This window comes from Dermacentor andersoni, chromosome 7 (assembly GCF_023375885.2).
Source record: "Dermacentor andersoni chromosome 7, qqDerAnde1_hic_scaffold, whole genome shotgun sequence".
Taxonomy (NCBI): Eukaryota; Metazoa; Arthropoda; class Arachnida; order Ixodida; family Ixodidae; genus Dermacentor; species Dermacentor andersoni.
The window spans coordinates 94,909,878-94,923,294 of NC_092820.1; the positions used below are offsets into that span (position 1 = coordinate 94,909,878).

At 49.8% G+C, this 13,417-nt stretch overlaps 1 protein-coding gene across 1 annotated transcript; it reads left to right on the forward strand.

The window, feature by feature from the left end:
• Positions 1–1,430: 1,430 nt before the first annotated feature.
• On the forward strand, positions 1,431–7,569 carry LOC126534096 (uncharacterized). The gene is made up of 3 exons (XM_050181315.2): positions 1,431–1,639; positions 5,905–6,004; positions 6,352–7,569. Exons 1-3 carry the CDS (start codon positions 1,578–1,580, stop codon positions 6,730–6,732), a joined length of 543 nt encoding a protein of 180 aa, XP_050037272.2. The 5' UTR covers positions 1,431–1,577; the 3' UTR covers positions 6,733–7,569.
• Positions 7,570–13,417: the final 5,848 nt, after the last annotated feature.

Genomic DNA, 13,417 nt, shown 5'->3' on the forward strand with positions numbered 1-13,417 from the left:
GCCTTCGCCTTAACACCTAAGGTCGAGAACTCGATGGCTTTTGTGAAGCCAACGCCAGCAGCGTATTTTCCGCCTCATGAGCCATATAATGATTTGGCATTGGAAGTTCCCTGTCCGCCTGCCCCTCGGCTCTGTCTTTGTGTTTCGTAGATCGCCCTGACTCGGAATGCTCCCGTGAAGGGAAACCCCAGAATGCTCGTCGAAAATTTCAACGCTGCGCCGCTGCTACGTTGAGTGGGTCATCGGGAGTTCGACGACAGCGATAGCGGAAAGTCATTCACTCCTTCTCCTGACGGTACGTTTTAGGTCGCACTGGACAAGTACCGCGGCTTTGCACTCCGTAAAAAGACTTCTTCCCGTCGTCTGTAGTTAAGACGTGTTCATGGATGTGGCCTTATATTGTCGTGTCTATATCTGTAGTAAGAACGATGACGATAAGACGATATTGGCATTTGATCAGTGCTTTTCGTCCTGCGAGTTCCCGACGTCGAGACAGTTATGTTAGGCAATACAGTTGCACCTTCTTGACGCAGAGCTCGACCCCTGCTTTTGGCTCCCGCGACTTACAGCGAAACGTTCGAGTCCAATACAGGCTTCTATACGAGCTCTATATGTTTCGTGTCACTTGTCCATACACACCCCTCAGTAATTACACAGTGCGATCGTGGCATTCGCGGTGTTGAGCATCGAATTGCGGCGAGTTGCCAAATGAGCGCCGTCGTCATGACAACGTTCTGAGCAGGTTCGAGGAGGAGGAGGAGGAGCACCGGCCATGCGCACTCATCGGGCACAAGCGCGCGAGTTGCTTTGTGGTGCGTGAGCTGGCGCCGACTCGCAAGGCTACAGAGCCGCGTTTACGCGAGTGCGACGTAACATTTCGTGGCGCGCATCATCTCAATGCAACACGTCACCTGCTCAGAACGTTGACGTCGTAATCATACACGTGACGTACACGTAATCGTACACGTGACGTCGTAATCAAACAGCGTCATGATGCGTCAACCAAAACCTCGACGTCGTGCTTGTAGCAGCGCAGCGTCGCAGCCGCGCTATGCCACCGTGGCCAAGAATGCGCTGAAAGGCGATTTCAGCGCGCTAGAAAGAGGCACCGGCCGTTTCTATAGCGCATCGTCCCAGTTTGCACGAATGCGACGCGCTACATAGTTACGACGCGATGCGCCTACGTCGCATTCACGTAAAGACGGATTGTGAATATTATCGAAGCGTCAACAGAAGTCATTCGACTTTTTCCCCCTCGGGCATGCTTTGTGCAACGTCATATACGCTGCTCGCCTATACTCGAGAGGCAAATTGTAAAACGCGTCCGGCGGCGGTCGCGATTAATGGCCTCCCACGCAAACACCGAACGACGATAACCAAACCGTGCGAACGTCCTTCTTTCTTTTAAAAAAATTAGATCTGTGCCTTTTTCTGCGCTTCCTTTCTCGCTCGTGCTCGAAGTCGCCGGTGCACCGCGCAGGCGTCGCCGTGAGTCCGAGCGGCGCCAGCAGCACGACAGAGCGTGGGCCGAGCGACGCAGGCAGCTGGACCGGGCGCAACTCAGCGACCGGCTCGAGATGCTGCAGCGGCGGACCCCGGAGCCCGGACCCTCGGTCAAAGAGAGGCTCAGGGCCCTCAGGTGTGTGTGGCCTGTGTGGAGGACGCGCCGCTACGCGCCTTTGGCACTGTGTGCGCTTGCGCTACACATTGCACATTGCACACACATTACACATTACACATTGCTACACATTACACATTGCAGCGCGCCGTTCGGAGGAGGAGTGAGACTTGAATATACTGCCGCCAACTTGGATGTCTTGATATTAACACGGAACAAATTGTAAAGAAAATAACGATAGGGAGCACCTACAGCTTAAACCTTTCCGATACTGATGGTGAGAACTGTAAGCGTTGACTGGTTGGGTGACAGGGTAGGCGTTACCTGGCGTTTGTTGTTAAGCTCTTTAGTTACCGCGCCCATATATAGAAATCGATCGATTTGATGGACAGATTTACTACGCATTGCTAAGCACTTTCGTTGGAATTGTTCTACTAGCAATATCGTGCACCGTCTGAAATAACGACTGCACTTGAACCATTTGTAAGATTTGATGATGCTTTTTGAAGATTAGGGAGACTGGAAAAAATTAGACTGGAGGTATTCTCGAATCTAGCCCCAAGTGCTCCTGTAACACTCCTTCGATAAGAATACGCGAAATTCGTGCTTTCGTCCACTCGGCAACCTAATTTTTAAATTACGTCAGCAGTGAAGACACATAAACTCATCTCAGGTTGTCCAATTTTTTTTGATCCGACATCCCGTAGACTGTTTTTCAACGATATCTCCAACAACATCGTAGGTGCTCATGAGTGCGTGCTATTTTGATAATTGTGTTCGAACAATATCAAGCGCAACATTACTTTCCACACCGCGGGTTCTTCTTTATCCATTAGCGCTTCAACAGCGAATGTACAAATTATTACGGGCAATCCTCCCCGTCGTGGGAGGGGGCGGGGGGGGGGGGGGGGGGGGCGGGGGTCATTCGCACAATAGCACCCCGCCGATTTTTAGACCGACCATCGCCCGAAGCCTGACTAACTGTCTAATCACTCACGTGTTGAGCGCGGTCTGTACAAGTGCTCTTGTTCGTTACTTTACAATATTGCGCAACACTCCACAATACTGTACAGGAACTGAACAAAGCATGCGAAGGCTTCAGCGCCCGTTGAACACACACTGGACCTCCTTGCTTGCACAGAAAAACTGATCGAACACAGTAATCAAATGTGAGGTGGCTTCTCCGTGCTTCCCTGACCTGACAACCATTGCTTCGCGATCCTAAAGAATGCAGTGAAAAACAAACCAGGTGCCTCCTGCAATGAGCAAAAAACAAATGTTCCTTGTACAAGCGCAAGTTACCATTCTGGCATTTGCGACGCTACTCCTTTCCCGCGTAGCATTAGTATCACTATGGCTAGCACTCAGGCCAACAAATCTTCATAATAGTTTCTTTGCGTGATCTAGCTTACAAAAGTTGGGAACTAGGAGCCAGGTGCATATCTTGTACATTTCAGTTTTTTTTTCTCACTCTCAGCACTTATATTAATATTAAATATACCAGGTTATTCCTTTCATTCACGTACCTTTAGGTTCTTACTTGAAGTTCGACATAATACTCAAGTTTTCAGCAATTATTACTGCTATGCTGCCATTCAAAACAACAATGATCAGTGTTTAATTTTATGTATAGCAGTATACGTTGCGACTAATACATCCTAAAGTAAAAGTTAGAACATAAAAGTACTGTAAATTAGCACATTTCTAGCGGAAACGAAATAGCGCTAGGCTATATATGTAGGATTTAGTAATTAAAGAAAAACGTGACTTATTTGTTATCATAAATTAGCGACCCAAACGTTGTCTCCATTCATAAATTTAAAAAAAAACGCAAATCCGTTTCTGCGGTGCATCCTTGTAGAAAAAAAGGGTCAATACATTGATAATGACGTTTTCTTTTTATCGAACCATATAATCTAGACTATAGTTACATACGCATGAACCTTTAAAGGCCTTGCCACGGGATGCAAGGCGTAATAGAGCTCCCTGCAGAGCCTTCTTTCTCTTGTGGATTGGGAGAGCGGGGGGGTGGGGAGAGAAGGGGGGATCAACGTCTGGCATTCTTATTACAAAAGAGTTTCACAGAACATAAAACATGTCTGGCTTACACTTAGTGAAGGTTATAAGTACCATTTTGTAAATCTCATGCTGCATCGGCATGTGCTTGAATGCCCGACTGCGGATGGGTCTTTGTCAGGTGTTGCGAAACACCTCTAGCCCAATCTCCCTCGGTTTGCAGCATACACCGTGAACAGAAATAAAAAGTTGCGTTGTTAACCGGTTCGTATGAAACAGAGTTGTAGCGTCCTAGATGGACTCCAGGGTCTGCTCGACAGACGAAGTTTTGCGCAATATAAAAGATCTAAGAAACTGTCTTTCTTTAACCATGTGTATTTTTTCTGTATTCACTTCTCCTTGCTCTTTCCCTCCTCTATAGTTTCCCTCTCTCTCCTTTTTTTTATAGACATCTCGAGTATTGTGAATGTAAAATACTGTTCAATTTTTTTTTTTTTTTTTTGCGACTGTGCTTTGCGCATACTCAAACATTGTCTCGTAATTCTGTTTAAATTTAAGATGCCTTAGTTTCTACCCGATGTTTGCCGAATCCTTGATAGTGAGTAGGTGTTACTGCCAAATAGGGCTGTCTGCTCCACCATCCCAACTGGGTCCCAATGCGAGCCTCTCGAGCTTTAGATGAACGTCTCTCGCTCTGTCACTTGAAGGGACGCCGCAGCAATGTTTGAAAGCTACCCCAGCTCGGCTTCGAGATTATGTGTCGAAGTAGGGACGACAGAACAACAAAACTTGGCGCGAGCAATCGGGACTTATTCGATCAGTAAAATCAAGAAATTGCAAAATACAAGAAAGCGTTAACCCACTCTCACACTCGTACTTTCGTGAACACCACTCACGTGAAGGCAAGTGCGCTGTGACCCTCTTTTGATGCGACGCTTCTTAAATTTACGCATGCCGCCAACGTCCTCCTCGTTATTGTTGTTCCTTCTCAATGTTACTTTTATTCGACACTAACATCAGTGGCTGACAGTGCCTCGTGCGACGTCTGCGGTATCGAAGCATCGACGCTCGCTCTTCATGTGCACTGATACAACTGGATGATCGCCCACAGTCCGTGCAGATGCTACTTCAACGCCGTACCCGCCTCCATATTTCGCTCACAATGCAGCGTAGACACTCTCGTGCTTTTTGATGAGTACTGGCCTGTGCGAATCCGCGCTTAAGCACTTTCACCGCCCATGTTTTTTTTGTTCTCCTCTCCCTCAGGGGGTATGGCAACCAAATAGAAGCTTTTTTCCCGGTGGTTAACATCTACCCGCCTTCTTTCAATCTTTTATATGCAAAGCATTCTTTGGCTCATCCCAGGCCCTTCGCGGTAATTAAGCGCGGTATAGGATCCCGTCTCGCCTCGCTTCGAGCTTCTCTTCGGGCGTCCGATGGTTTGATTGAACCTGTGATGCTCTAAACCGTTGGGCCAGGATCGCACGAATGTTTCTCTCGTGCCAACGCCGACTAACTTTTTGAGAAGACGGACGGACGCGTGCGTGACATCCCATAGCACGAGTGAGAAAGCACTTGTACTCGCGACAGTTCGCGTCTTTCCCGTGCGTCACGAGCGGGATAGTGCAGACTGCACGGCCTTCGAGATCGGCGCACATTCTTCGGTCCGTTCCTATTATATAACACGCACGCTACGAAGACGATTTGAGACATTCGACCGCTTTCGGGAATGGCCCAGGTCATAACGGAACGGGTTGCAACATTTCTTTTCCGGTACACAAAAAGGAAACCGTCGTCATGCCGTCGTCTTGCTTCTGTCGTCACACGGAGTGAAACACACACACACACACACACACACACACACACACACGCACACGCACACGCACACACACACACACACACACACACACACACACACACACTCACTCACTCACTCACTCACTCACTCACTCACTCACTCACTCACTCACTCACTCACTCACTCACTCACTCACTCACTCACTCACTCACTCACTCACTCACTCACTCAATCAATCACTCACTCACTCACTCACGCACACAATTCCTTGCGTCACACAAGCACGTTTGTACATCTGTTAACTCTCTTAAGAACCCCAATTGATGTTGGATGGCCAGGTGCCTGCAAAATGCTTCGCGTAACATCGATTCCCGCAGTAAGTGACACCTGGATATGCATATATTTGTGTCTTCTCTCTCTCGTTGCTGTTGTTTGCCGTGCTGAGATCTGTCACTGCGCATCTCCGACGCAGGCAGAGTGCGCTGGAGCGGGAGGCCGAGTACAAGCGGGAGATACAGAGCATGGAGACACGCGTTCGAGCCATGCCCCTGCTGCTGGAACGGCAAGCTGTGGTACGTATATAGTATTGTGACTCAATGATATCACCGTGATCGTCACTGGAAAATAATAATTACTTCGAATTACCTCTTGACTGCATGTTAGTCCTTGATTATGCAGAAGCTGCCTGTACTTGCAGTTCTCACACAATGTGCGATACGTTGTCCGGCTATCACTTCGTAGCGTGGCACGCCGGCAAATTTGCAGCCGAACAGTCTTCGACAAAACCTTAAGTGAACCCCGGGTTGCACCGTAAGGCTCAATCATGTAGTGTGTTCTCTGCTCTAAAAGAAGATGAAAGCCTACAGACAGCTACATATGTATACTGACTGCGTATCTTCTTTCAAACCCACCACCTCAGGCGGCGGCCCGTCGAAGGCTGGAACAGCAGTACGAGCGCAAGCTGAAGGAGCTGGGACTGAGCTACGAGTGGATCCGGGAGAAGGCGCAACAACCTCGCGATCGCCAACCGGAGCGGCGCGTCCTTTCGGCGACGCAGGGGTCGGAGACCGGATCCCGCTTCCGCCCGGGCGTGGTGCACCGGTGTCCGGCCGTCCGGACTCCGCCTCCAGAAGCGACGGCCGGAGTCGTGAGGCGGTCACGCAGCGCCTCGTGCAGCCTCCGCTCGGCGCTCAGCCGAACCGAGAGCGCGAGCGACTTGTCTGCGTCCCTGCACGATGGCGAACCCGAGCCCGGTGTTGTGGCATCTCCACGGACTCCGCCAAGCGAGGAAGAGACGTGACCCTCTACGTGGAGTGCTTAGGTGGCCGTTTGACCTGCACAGTTGTCGGCGTCTTACGCTAGAAACGATATACACACGCGTGGTGCTTGGCACGTCGAATAACCGTTACATGTGAGGAGGGGGAGGACTAGGAGCCTGGTTCCGACCGAAGTGTATACAGTGCGGATCTTAGGAGCACTGCTGCGCACTTAGATAAGTAATGCCGACACCTATTTGAAAGGCAACGTCTTTCTTAGCGAGTTACCCCCGCTTTTCCGTATCGGGTACCTGGATTTCTAGTCTTTTTTTTCATGGGCCGATCCCGAAGGTATAGTGTACAGTCAATAAATTGGAACAGTCCGACGCTCCTTCTCACGCGCGGGGTAACACGACATATTGCCACGCCAATGCCTCCGAGAAAGTAGGCCGGTGCACTCTGCTTTACGACGTCATGCTACTAGTGGACCGAAATTTCCACTGTCAAGCGTGGAGTGACGAAAGCGGTGACGTCATAATCACCGTGGCTTACTCGGGCGCATCGCCATTATATAGATTCTGCGGCAGTCGTTCAAGGTAGCATGACGTTGTGGATCATACTGCACAGGTCTCGTGCTATCTAGGAGGCGTTGGCTATGCCCTGTGACCCCACCCCATTCTCACCGGCCCCCAACTCGTTCAGGGAGACATTGTCTTTGATCGGTTTCAACGGGAGCTTGAATGGCCTTTCAACTTTTTTAGAACGTGTATAAACTTTACCACATGTTTCTTGCACGCAAAAGGTTAAAACTTAGTGAAGGATTGTGAAGCATTTACAAGATATATTAATTTTATAATAAAGTTTATCTCGACATGCCGAAACTGTCGTCGTCGACGTTATTGTTCCGTCGTTAGACAAGACAAAATTTGCTGGTGTCGTGTATAGCAGTAAGGCTAAATGTGACGAGGCTCATAAAAAGATAAATAAATGTTATGCATGCCTTTCTTTTGCCTGCGCTCGCGCGTTCCACCCTGAGCGATCGCAGGATCGAGGTGACCGTGTCATGTATCACGACGTTGCGACGAATCTACCTCCTGGCTGCTGAAACCGAAACTGTTTCGATGAAACAACTGTTATATAGTAGCTTCTGTTGGGTGCCCTGACGCTTGCCAACATCTTTTCTAGCGTTTAGATGGGGTTTGCACTTTTATTTCACGCTAAAGAGAACTAGTCGAAAATGCTCGATCTCCCGTAATCGAGAGTAGGTGCAAGCATGAAATGGCCACCGCCAAAGCAGATTGGTTGGAGTAATTACGACGACTACTCACAACGAACCGCGGCGCGCAAAGCCCTGCCGGCATGGTCACGCAGCGTAACGCCATCTCTCGAAGTCATCATCATCATCATCATCATCATCAGCCTGGTTACGCACACTGCAGGGCAAAGGCCTCTCCCATACTTCTCCAACTACCCCGGTTATGTACTAATTGTGGCCATGTTGTCCCTGCAAACTTCTTAATCTCATCCGCCCACCTAACTTAGGCAGCACAAACGCCGCGCCGCGGAGCTCACGGTCTGCTGGCGTTAAAAAGAGCACAGGCAACCCTCAGCACCTAAAGATGACACTCAAGTGTATGGTCGCTATTGAAAACGACAAATTAAACTTCAGGGTACTAGAAGTTACAGCTTGAGTGATATTGTGAAGAGACATTAGGAAGAACTCGGAAGCAATATATTTTGTAACTTGTTTGGGCAGTAACTAGCGTATGTAATGCGATCCTGTACAAGGGGTTGGGCACCACAGACCACGTTTTCTGAAGTTTTGACTGGTTTTGACAGGTCACTCGCTCAGGTCCGCCAGCTGTAGACGCATGAACTACGCAACTGTGACATATTGACCTAACCTCGCTGAACACGATCGGCGTCGGCTCGTATTGTGTGTGCGGATGGCGAGGGCTGAAGCTCGTGCAGTCAACTACCCAACACCACTTGCCTCCCCCATCTCTTGCCGATCTACATGGAACGCAACTTCTCGCGACAGCACCTTGTAACGCCACGCACTAGCTCACGATCTTAGACTCCTCGACGCTGTCGTCGCTGTTGTCTGCGTGATCCCAGCATTCTCTGCATGGGACACTCCTGACGTCATACACAATGTGGCCTGTAACTGAGTAGGAGGTAATGTAAGGCGTTCGCGGCAATTATTTAAATTAATTTGTAAAAAATTTATGCGACTCTCAAATCTACTTTTTTGAGGACACTACGGAAGTGTTCAGAGGAACGTACCCCGCGAATTTCGTCGACATTTGTCGACATCGAAAAATCTCCGAAGTTGCCCTGATGGCTACGGCGGCGGATGTCGAACATTGTTCAAACCACAGGCGTCGCGTAGTACGCGAGCATATAAGCAGGTAACCGGCGAATAAAGTTTGCGCTGCTAAGCACGAGGTCGCGGGATCAAATCCCGCCCACGACGGCCACATTTCGATGAGGGCGGCATGCATAAACACCCGTGTACGTAGATTTATGTGCACCATAGAAAACCCCAGGTGGTCAAAATTAGTCCGGAGTCCCCCATTACGGCGTGCCTCATAATGAGATCGTAGTTCTGGCACGTAAAACCCCATAAATTAATTTTTTTAATTTTTTTTGGCCAATAAACTGTCGTATGCATCGCGAATCTGCATAATCCAGATCTTTGCCACGCAATTTTCTTGGAGTATAACAGAAACCGAGCGCTCTATCGAACTCATCGTTTCTACTTATTGATGCGAAAGCGTCAGATGACCCATTGAGCGATGAAGCTGGCGTCTGTAAGAGGGAAACGGCACTTAAATTGCCATTACTGCGACTCCACGTCACGAGCGCGCGTTGATGGATCAAAGCGGGCGAATCGGAACACGTGCGGCCGCCATAGAGCGCCAGGTGTGGTGCGAGGGGAGAGGGCACCTCCGCGACGCCACGTCACCAGCGTGCCTCCACGAAGCAGATAAGGCGACGCGACGCCGTGGGGCGAGACGGGTTGTCGTCGGCGAGGCAGCCGCATGACGCGCCCTTGCGGGTGCCGCCGTCTCGCTCTCGGGAGCCGAGGCGCGGCTCGTCTCTGTCTCTCCGTCTCCCCCCTCACCCCCACTGGGCTTGGCTGTTGAGCGCGCCTGGCGGCCTTGGTGGCTGCTGCTGCTTCCTTGGGCTCTCGTTGCGCAGCACGTCAGTGGCATGCGGCGTCTTTGATTTATGGGCAATATCGTCCAAATTATTCCCCTCTACAGCCAACATGCTTAGGTGGAAATTCTACAAACAAAAATAACTCGCTCCAATTTAACTGAAAAACTCGGTAACATACCCGGCAGTGAATCTCGAAAACATTACTTGCAGCGCGAAACTCGAAGGAACGCTCAGCGGCGTTCGATTAATGCTTTCGCATTCACAACTCGTAAGAAGTGCTTAGGTGTCCTCGCATTTTATTATTCTAACCTAACTGCACCCCCTGGCCGATTGTGAGCGCATTGCGTGTCCCTTCACGCGTGTATCTGCACAACCACCACACTCCGCGCATCTTTCTTTTTGCCTTGTTGAGGGCGCGTACACTTCATGTTACTTCATGCAGTAACATCTATATAACGGGACACTCGAAGGTCTTCGCTGCTGGTAAGGAGGCAGAACTCTTGGCCGAAACTGGCGCGAAGCCAAGAGCGTGTGATTATATAGCGCAGCAGTGACGTTGTTATGATGGTCCCAGGTCGCGTGGTAGAAGCGCGTTGTGGCGGAACACCCATTGAAAGCTGCAGAGCGGTGAAGAAGGTGAATATTATTCACACGGGGTCACTATGATTGCACAATATCGAAGCCACATTCCGGTGGCCGGACACGGGGGAGCGCGCGCTCACGCCGGGCGTGTTGAAACGTAGCCGCGATGTTGCATAAGCCTTTATGGGCATGATTAGAGAGCTTTAACTAAGCACGCAGCATAGAGATTCCTGCGAAAACTAGGCCTATAACTTAGCACCGCCAACTCTTATTATGCGATAGCATGCTTAGATTGTGATGATTGCGACGTCTCGTCAGCGGCGCGGGCACGTGTCACGGGCAACCTTGCTCATCACATGCAACATCACATGTACAACCTTAAACAGGCAAAATAATGATGCGCAGAATGTGATGCAGCTACACGTTCGAAGGGGCACGCAACTCACTCACGATCGGCCAGGCAGTACAAGAAGTTAGGTTAGATAATTAAAGATAACCACAACAGGACACGTCCTTGGTTAAAGTCCCTACCTTTCCCTATTCGTTTCTCTCTCTCTTTTAAAGGATAAGCGTTGAGTTCGATCGAGCTCCTCGGTTTCCGCTGTTATCCTAGCGACTGGAGCAGCCTCGATGTATGCGAGAATTTATAGGCCAGTCACCTGCTTATATTATCCCGTACTACGTGACGCCTGTGGTTGAAAGAATGTTTCACATCCGCCGCCGCAGCCGACTGTGACATTGATTAACACTTTCATGGCTAGATCTATGTACTCTACTTGCAAGAATACACGATAAAATTCACGGGGAGACAGCCGCCGTCATAACTGATTTATAAAAATAACGCTTGCAAACATCCTGCCTCTTACAAACTTGCCATTTCGTGCACACTGTGACGCACCCGCGTACGCTCAACCCACCTCAATTTCGTACAGCAAAGACTGTATATGACTAACCTTCAGTAGTCTTTTCGGCGTCCGGCAAGAGAAACGGACTCAACAATTTCTAACTAACAAATACACAACGGGTTCCATTCTTTGCTTTGTATCTGATCACGTACGAGTGCAGTGCGGTGGCGCAGATGTCGAAATTCGGAGCAGACTAGAACGCATAGAACGAATATTCTCCGTTATAGTCGATGCATGCATGCTGTATACCAGCTCTACCGACGCCGGCGTCTGGCAGTGCACTTCGCTGGCTTGATTGCTGGCTGTCGACTGTTTGACATTGGATACTGACCTCACTACCGCACGCGACAGCCTTCGTCACCACTGCGTGTCAACCATTGTCCCTGTAGCAATCTCGTAGCCAACTCTGGCACGATAGTGCATATACGGAAGTTGAAAAGTATTGTCAATCAGCCGGCGGTGGGAACGACGGGCCGTAGTCGAATTTGGATAAGCTTCGTCTTTCTCGCTTCAAAACGGCTTCACGACTTTGAGAAGAGATTTCGAACGAAATATTGCGTTGCCCAGCAATTCGCAACGATTGTGCGCGCGTACGGAGACTTATTGCCCGGCTAGAAAGCTACCGTTGCTTGGAAAGTTAAATAGGTAGAGCGTAATAACGGCACCATTAAGCGTTGTAAGAGTTGAGAAGGACTTTGGGATGAAAAACTTGGGAGGTTTATTTACATTATTTACAGTGAGAGTCAATTAACCGTCTTAAAGTCATCACGGGCCCGCAGCAACTCGGACGCTGCGGCCCGTGGCAAGAAGTTCGAAAGAGATGAATCAAGGAATGCTCTAGGAATGCTCTCCTGCTGATCCCGGTCTGCGTCTTTTAAGCCCTTCGGTGTCTCGAAGACACGTCACGTTCGGCCAATGGGAGAGCCCGCTCAGGTGACGCCATTTTCGGCCAATCGGCGAGCCCACTCGGGTGACTTCATTTTCGGCCAATGGTAGGCGCCCGTGCGATGGAGTCACACCCGGCGAAGAGAGTCGCTGCTCGTGTGTTTGTCCGAGGGCTTTCTTCTCCCTGCGGTCTTGCCTTGCTGACTTGCAATGCGCCGTCACAAAAGATGGATGGGGGCGACGCCGCCAGGTTTTCACGGCGCATTACAGCCGTCTTGCTTCGGGACCCACTTTACCCGCCACAGTGCCAGGCTCTCGCGACATTTTCGGGAAGAGTCAAGCAGTGAATAGCTCCACCGGCTGCACAAGAAGTGGGGTCCGCCAACTTGTTTGCACGTGCCGTGCCTCAGGAATGTGGTATCCGTGCTTCTGCGCTCCTTAATTAGCTGTGGTACGATTTGATGTGGTCTGGGGAACTCGAAGTAGGCTCAGGAAACGGTGCCGTATCTAACAGCGTCAGAAGCAACCCGCACGCGAACATGAGAACGATTCAGCACATGCCATGGTGCTATGGCGTTTCGCTGCTGAGCTCGTCCATAGTCGGGGGTTCTATGCCGGCCATGGCGACCACATTCCGATGGGGCATTGCAAAAAAATACTCGCGTACAGTGCAGCGGGTGTACTTCAAAAGAAACCCAGGTGGCGGCAGTATCGATCCGGAGCTGCCCACTACTGCTTGCCTCGAATTCAGCCCAGGATTAATTTTTTTTTATTTTACATGGCATGCTGAACGATGCCCGAGCGTTCACGTTCCGCTCCGCTCAGACATCTAAAAAAAAAAAATCATCAGCGAAGCTTCCACACTGTGAAGGTGGACGAGCAGCGAAGCTGTGTTTATTTTACTTCAGTCGACGCATCTATTCTTCTTCTTCTTCTTCTTATTATTATTATTATTATTATTATTAGCGTGCAGTGGGCTTCTCCCACGCAGGGACACACGGGAATTCCACAATATTTACAACTTCACTGTGAACTACGTAATTACGATAAAACTGGGCGTAATGAGTCGTCTTCGCGTACCGTACTGCGTAGACGGCCATGTATTCACAGTAGACGGGAATTCTGTAACGTTTACGACAATTCACAATTAGGACAAGTAAATGAAACTCGGCTTAATGATAGAGTCGTCTTA

Coding starts and splice junctions, on each gene's coding strand:
- LOC126534096 (XM_050181315.2), top strand. CDS start 1,578: ATGCTGCAGCGGCGGACCCCGGAGCCCGGACCCTCGGTCAAAGAGAGG. Junction 1,640..5,904: donor GAGAGGCTCAGGGCCCTCAG/GTGTGTGTGGCC, acceptor TCTCCGACGCAG/GCAGAGTGCGCTGGAGCGGG. Junction 6,005..6,351: donor TGCTGGAACGGCAAGCTGTG/GTACGTATATAG, acceptor CCACCACCTCAG/GCGGCGGCCCGTCGAAGGCT.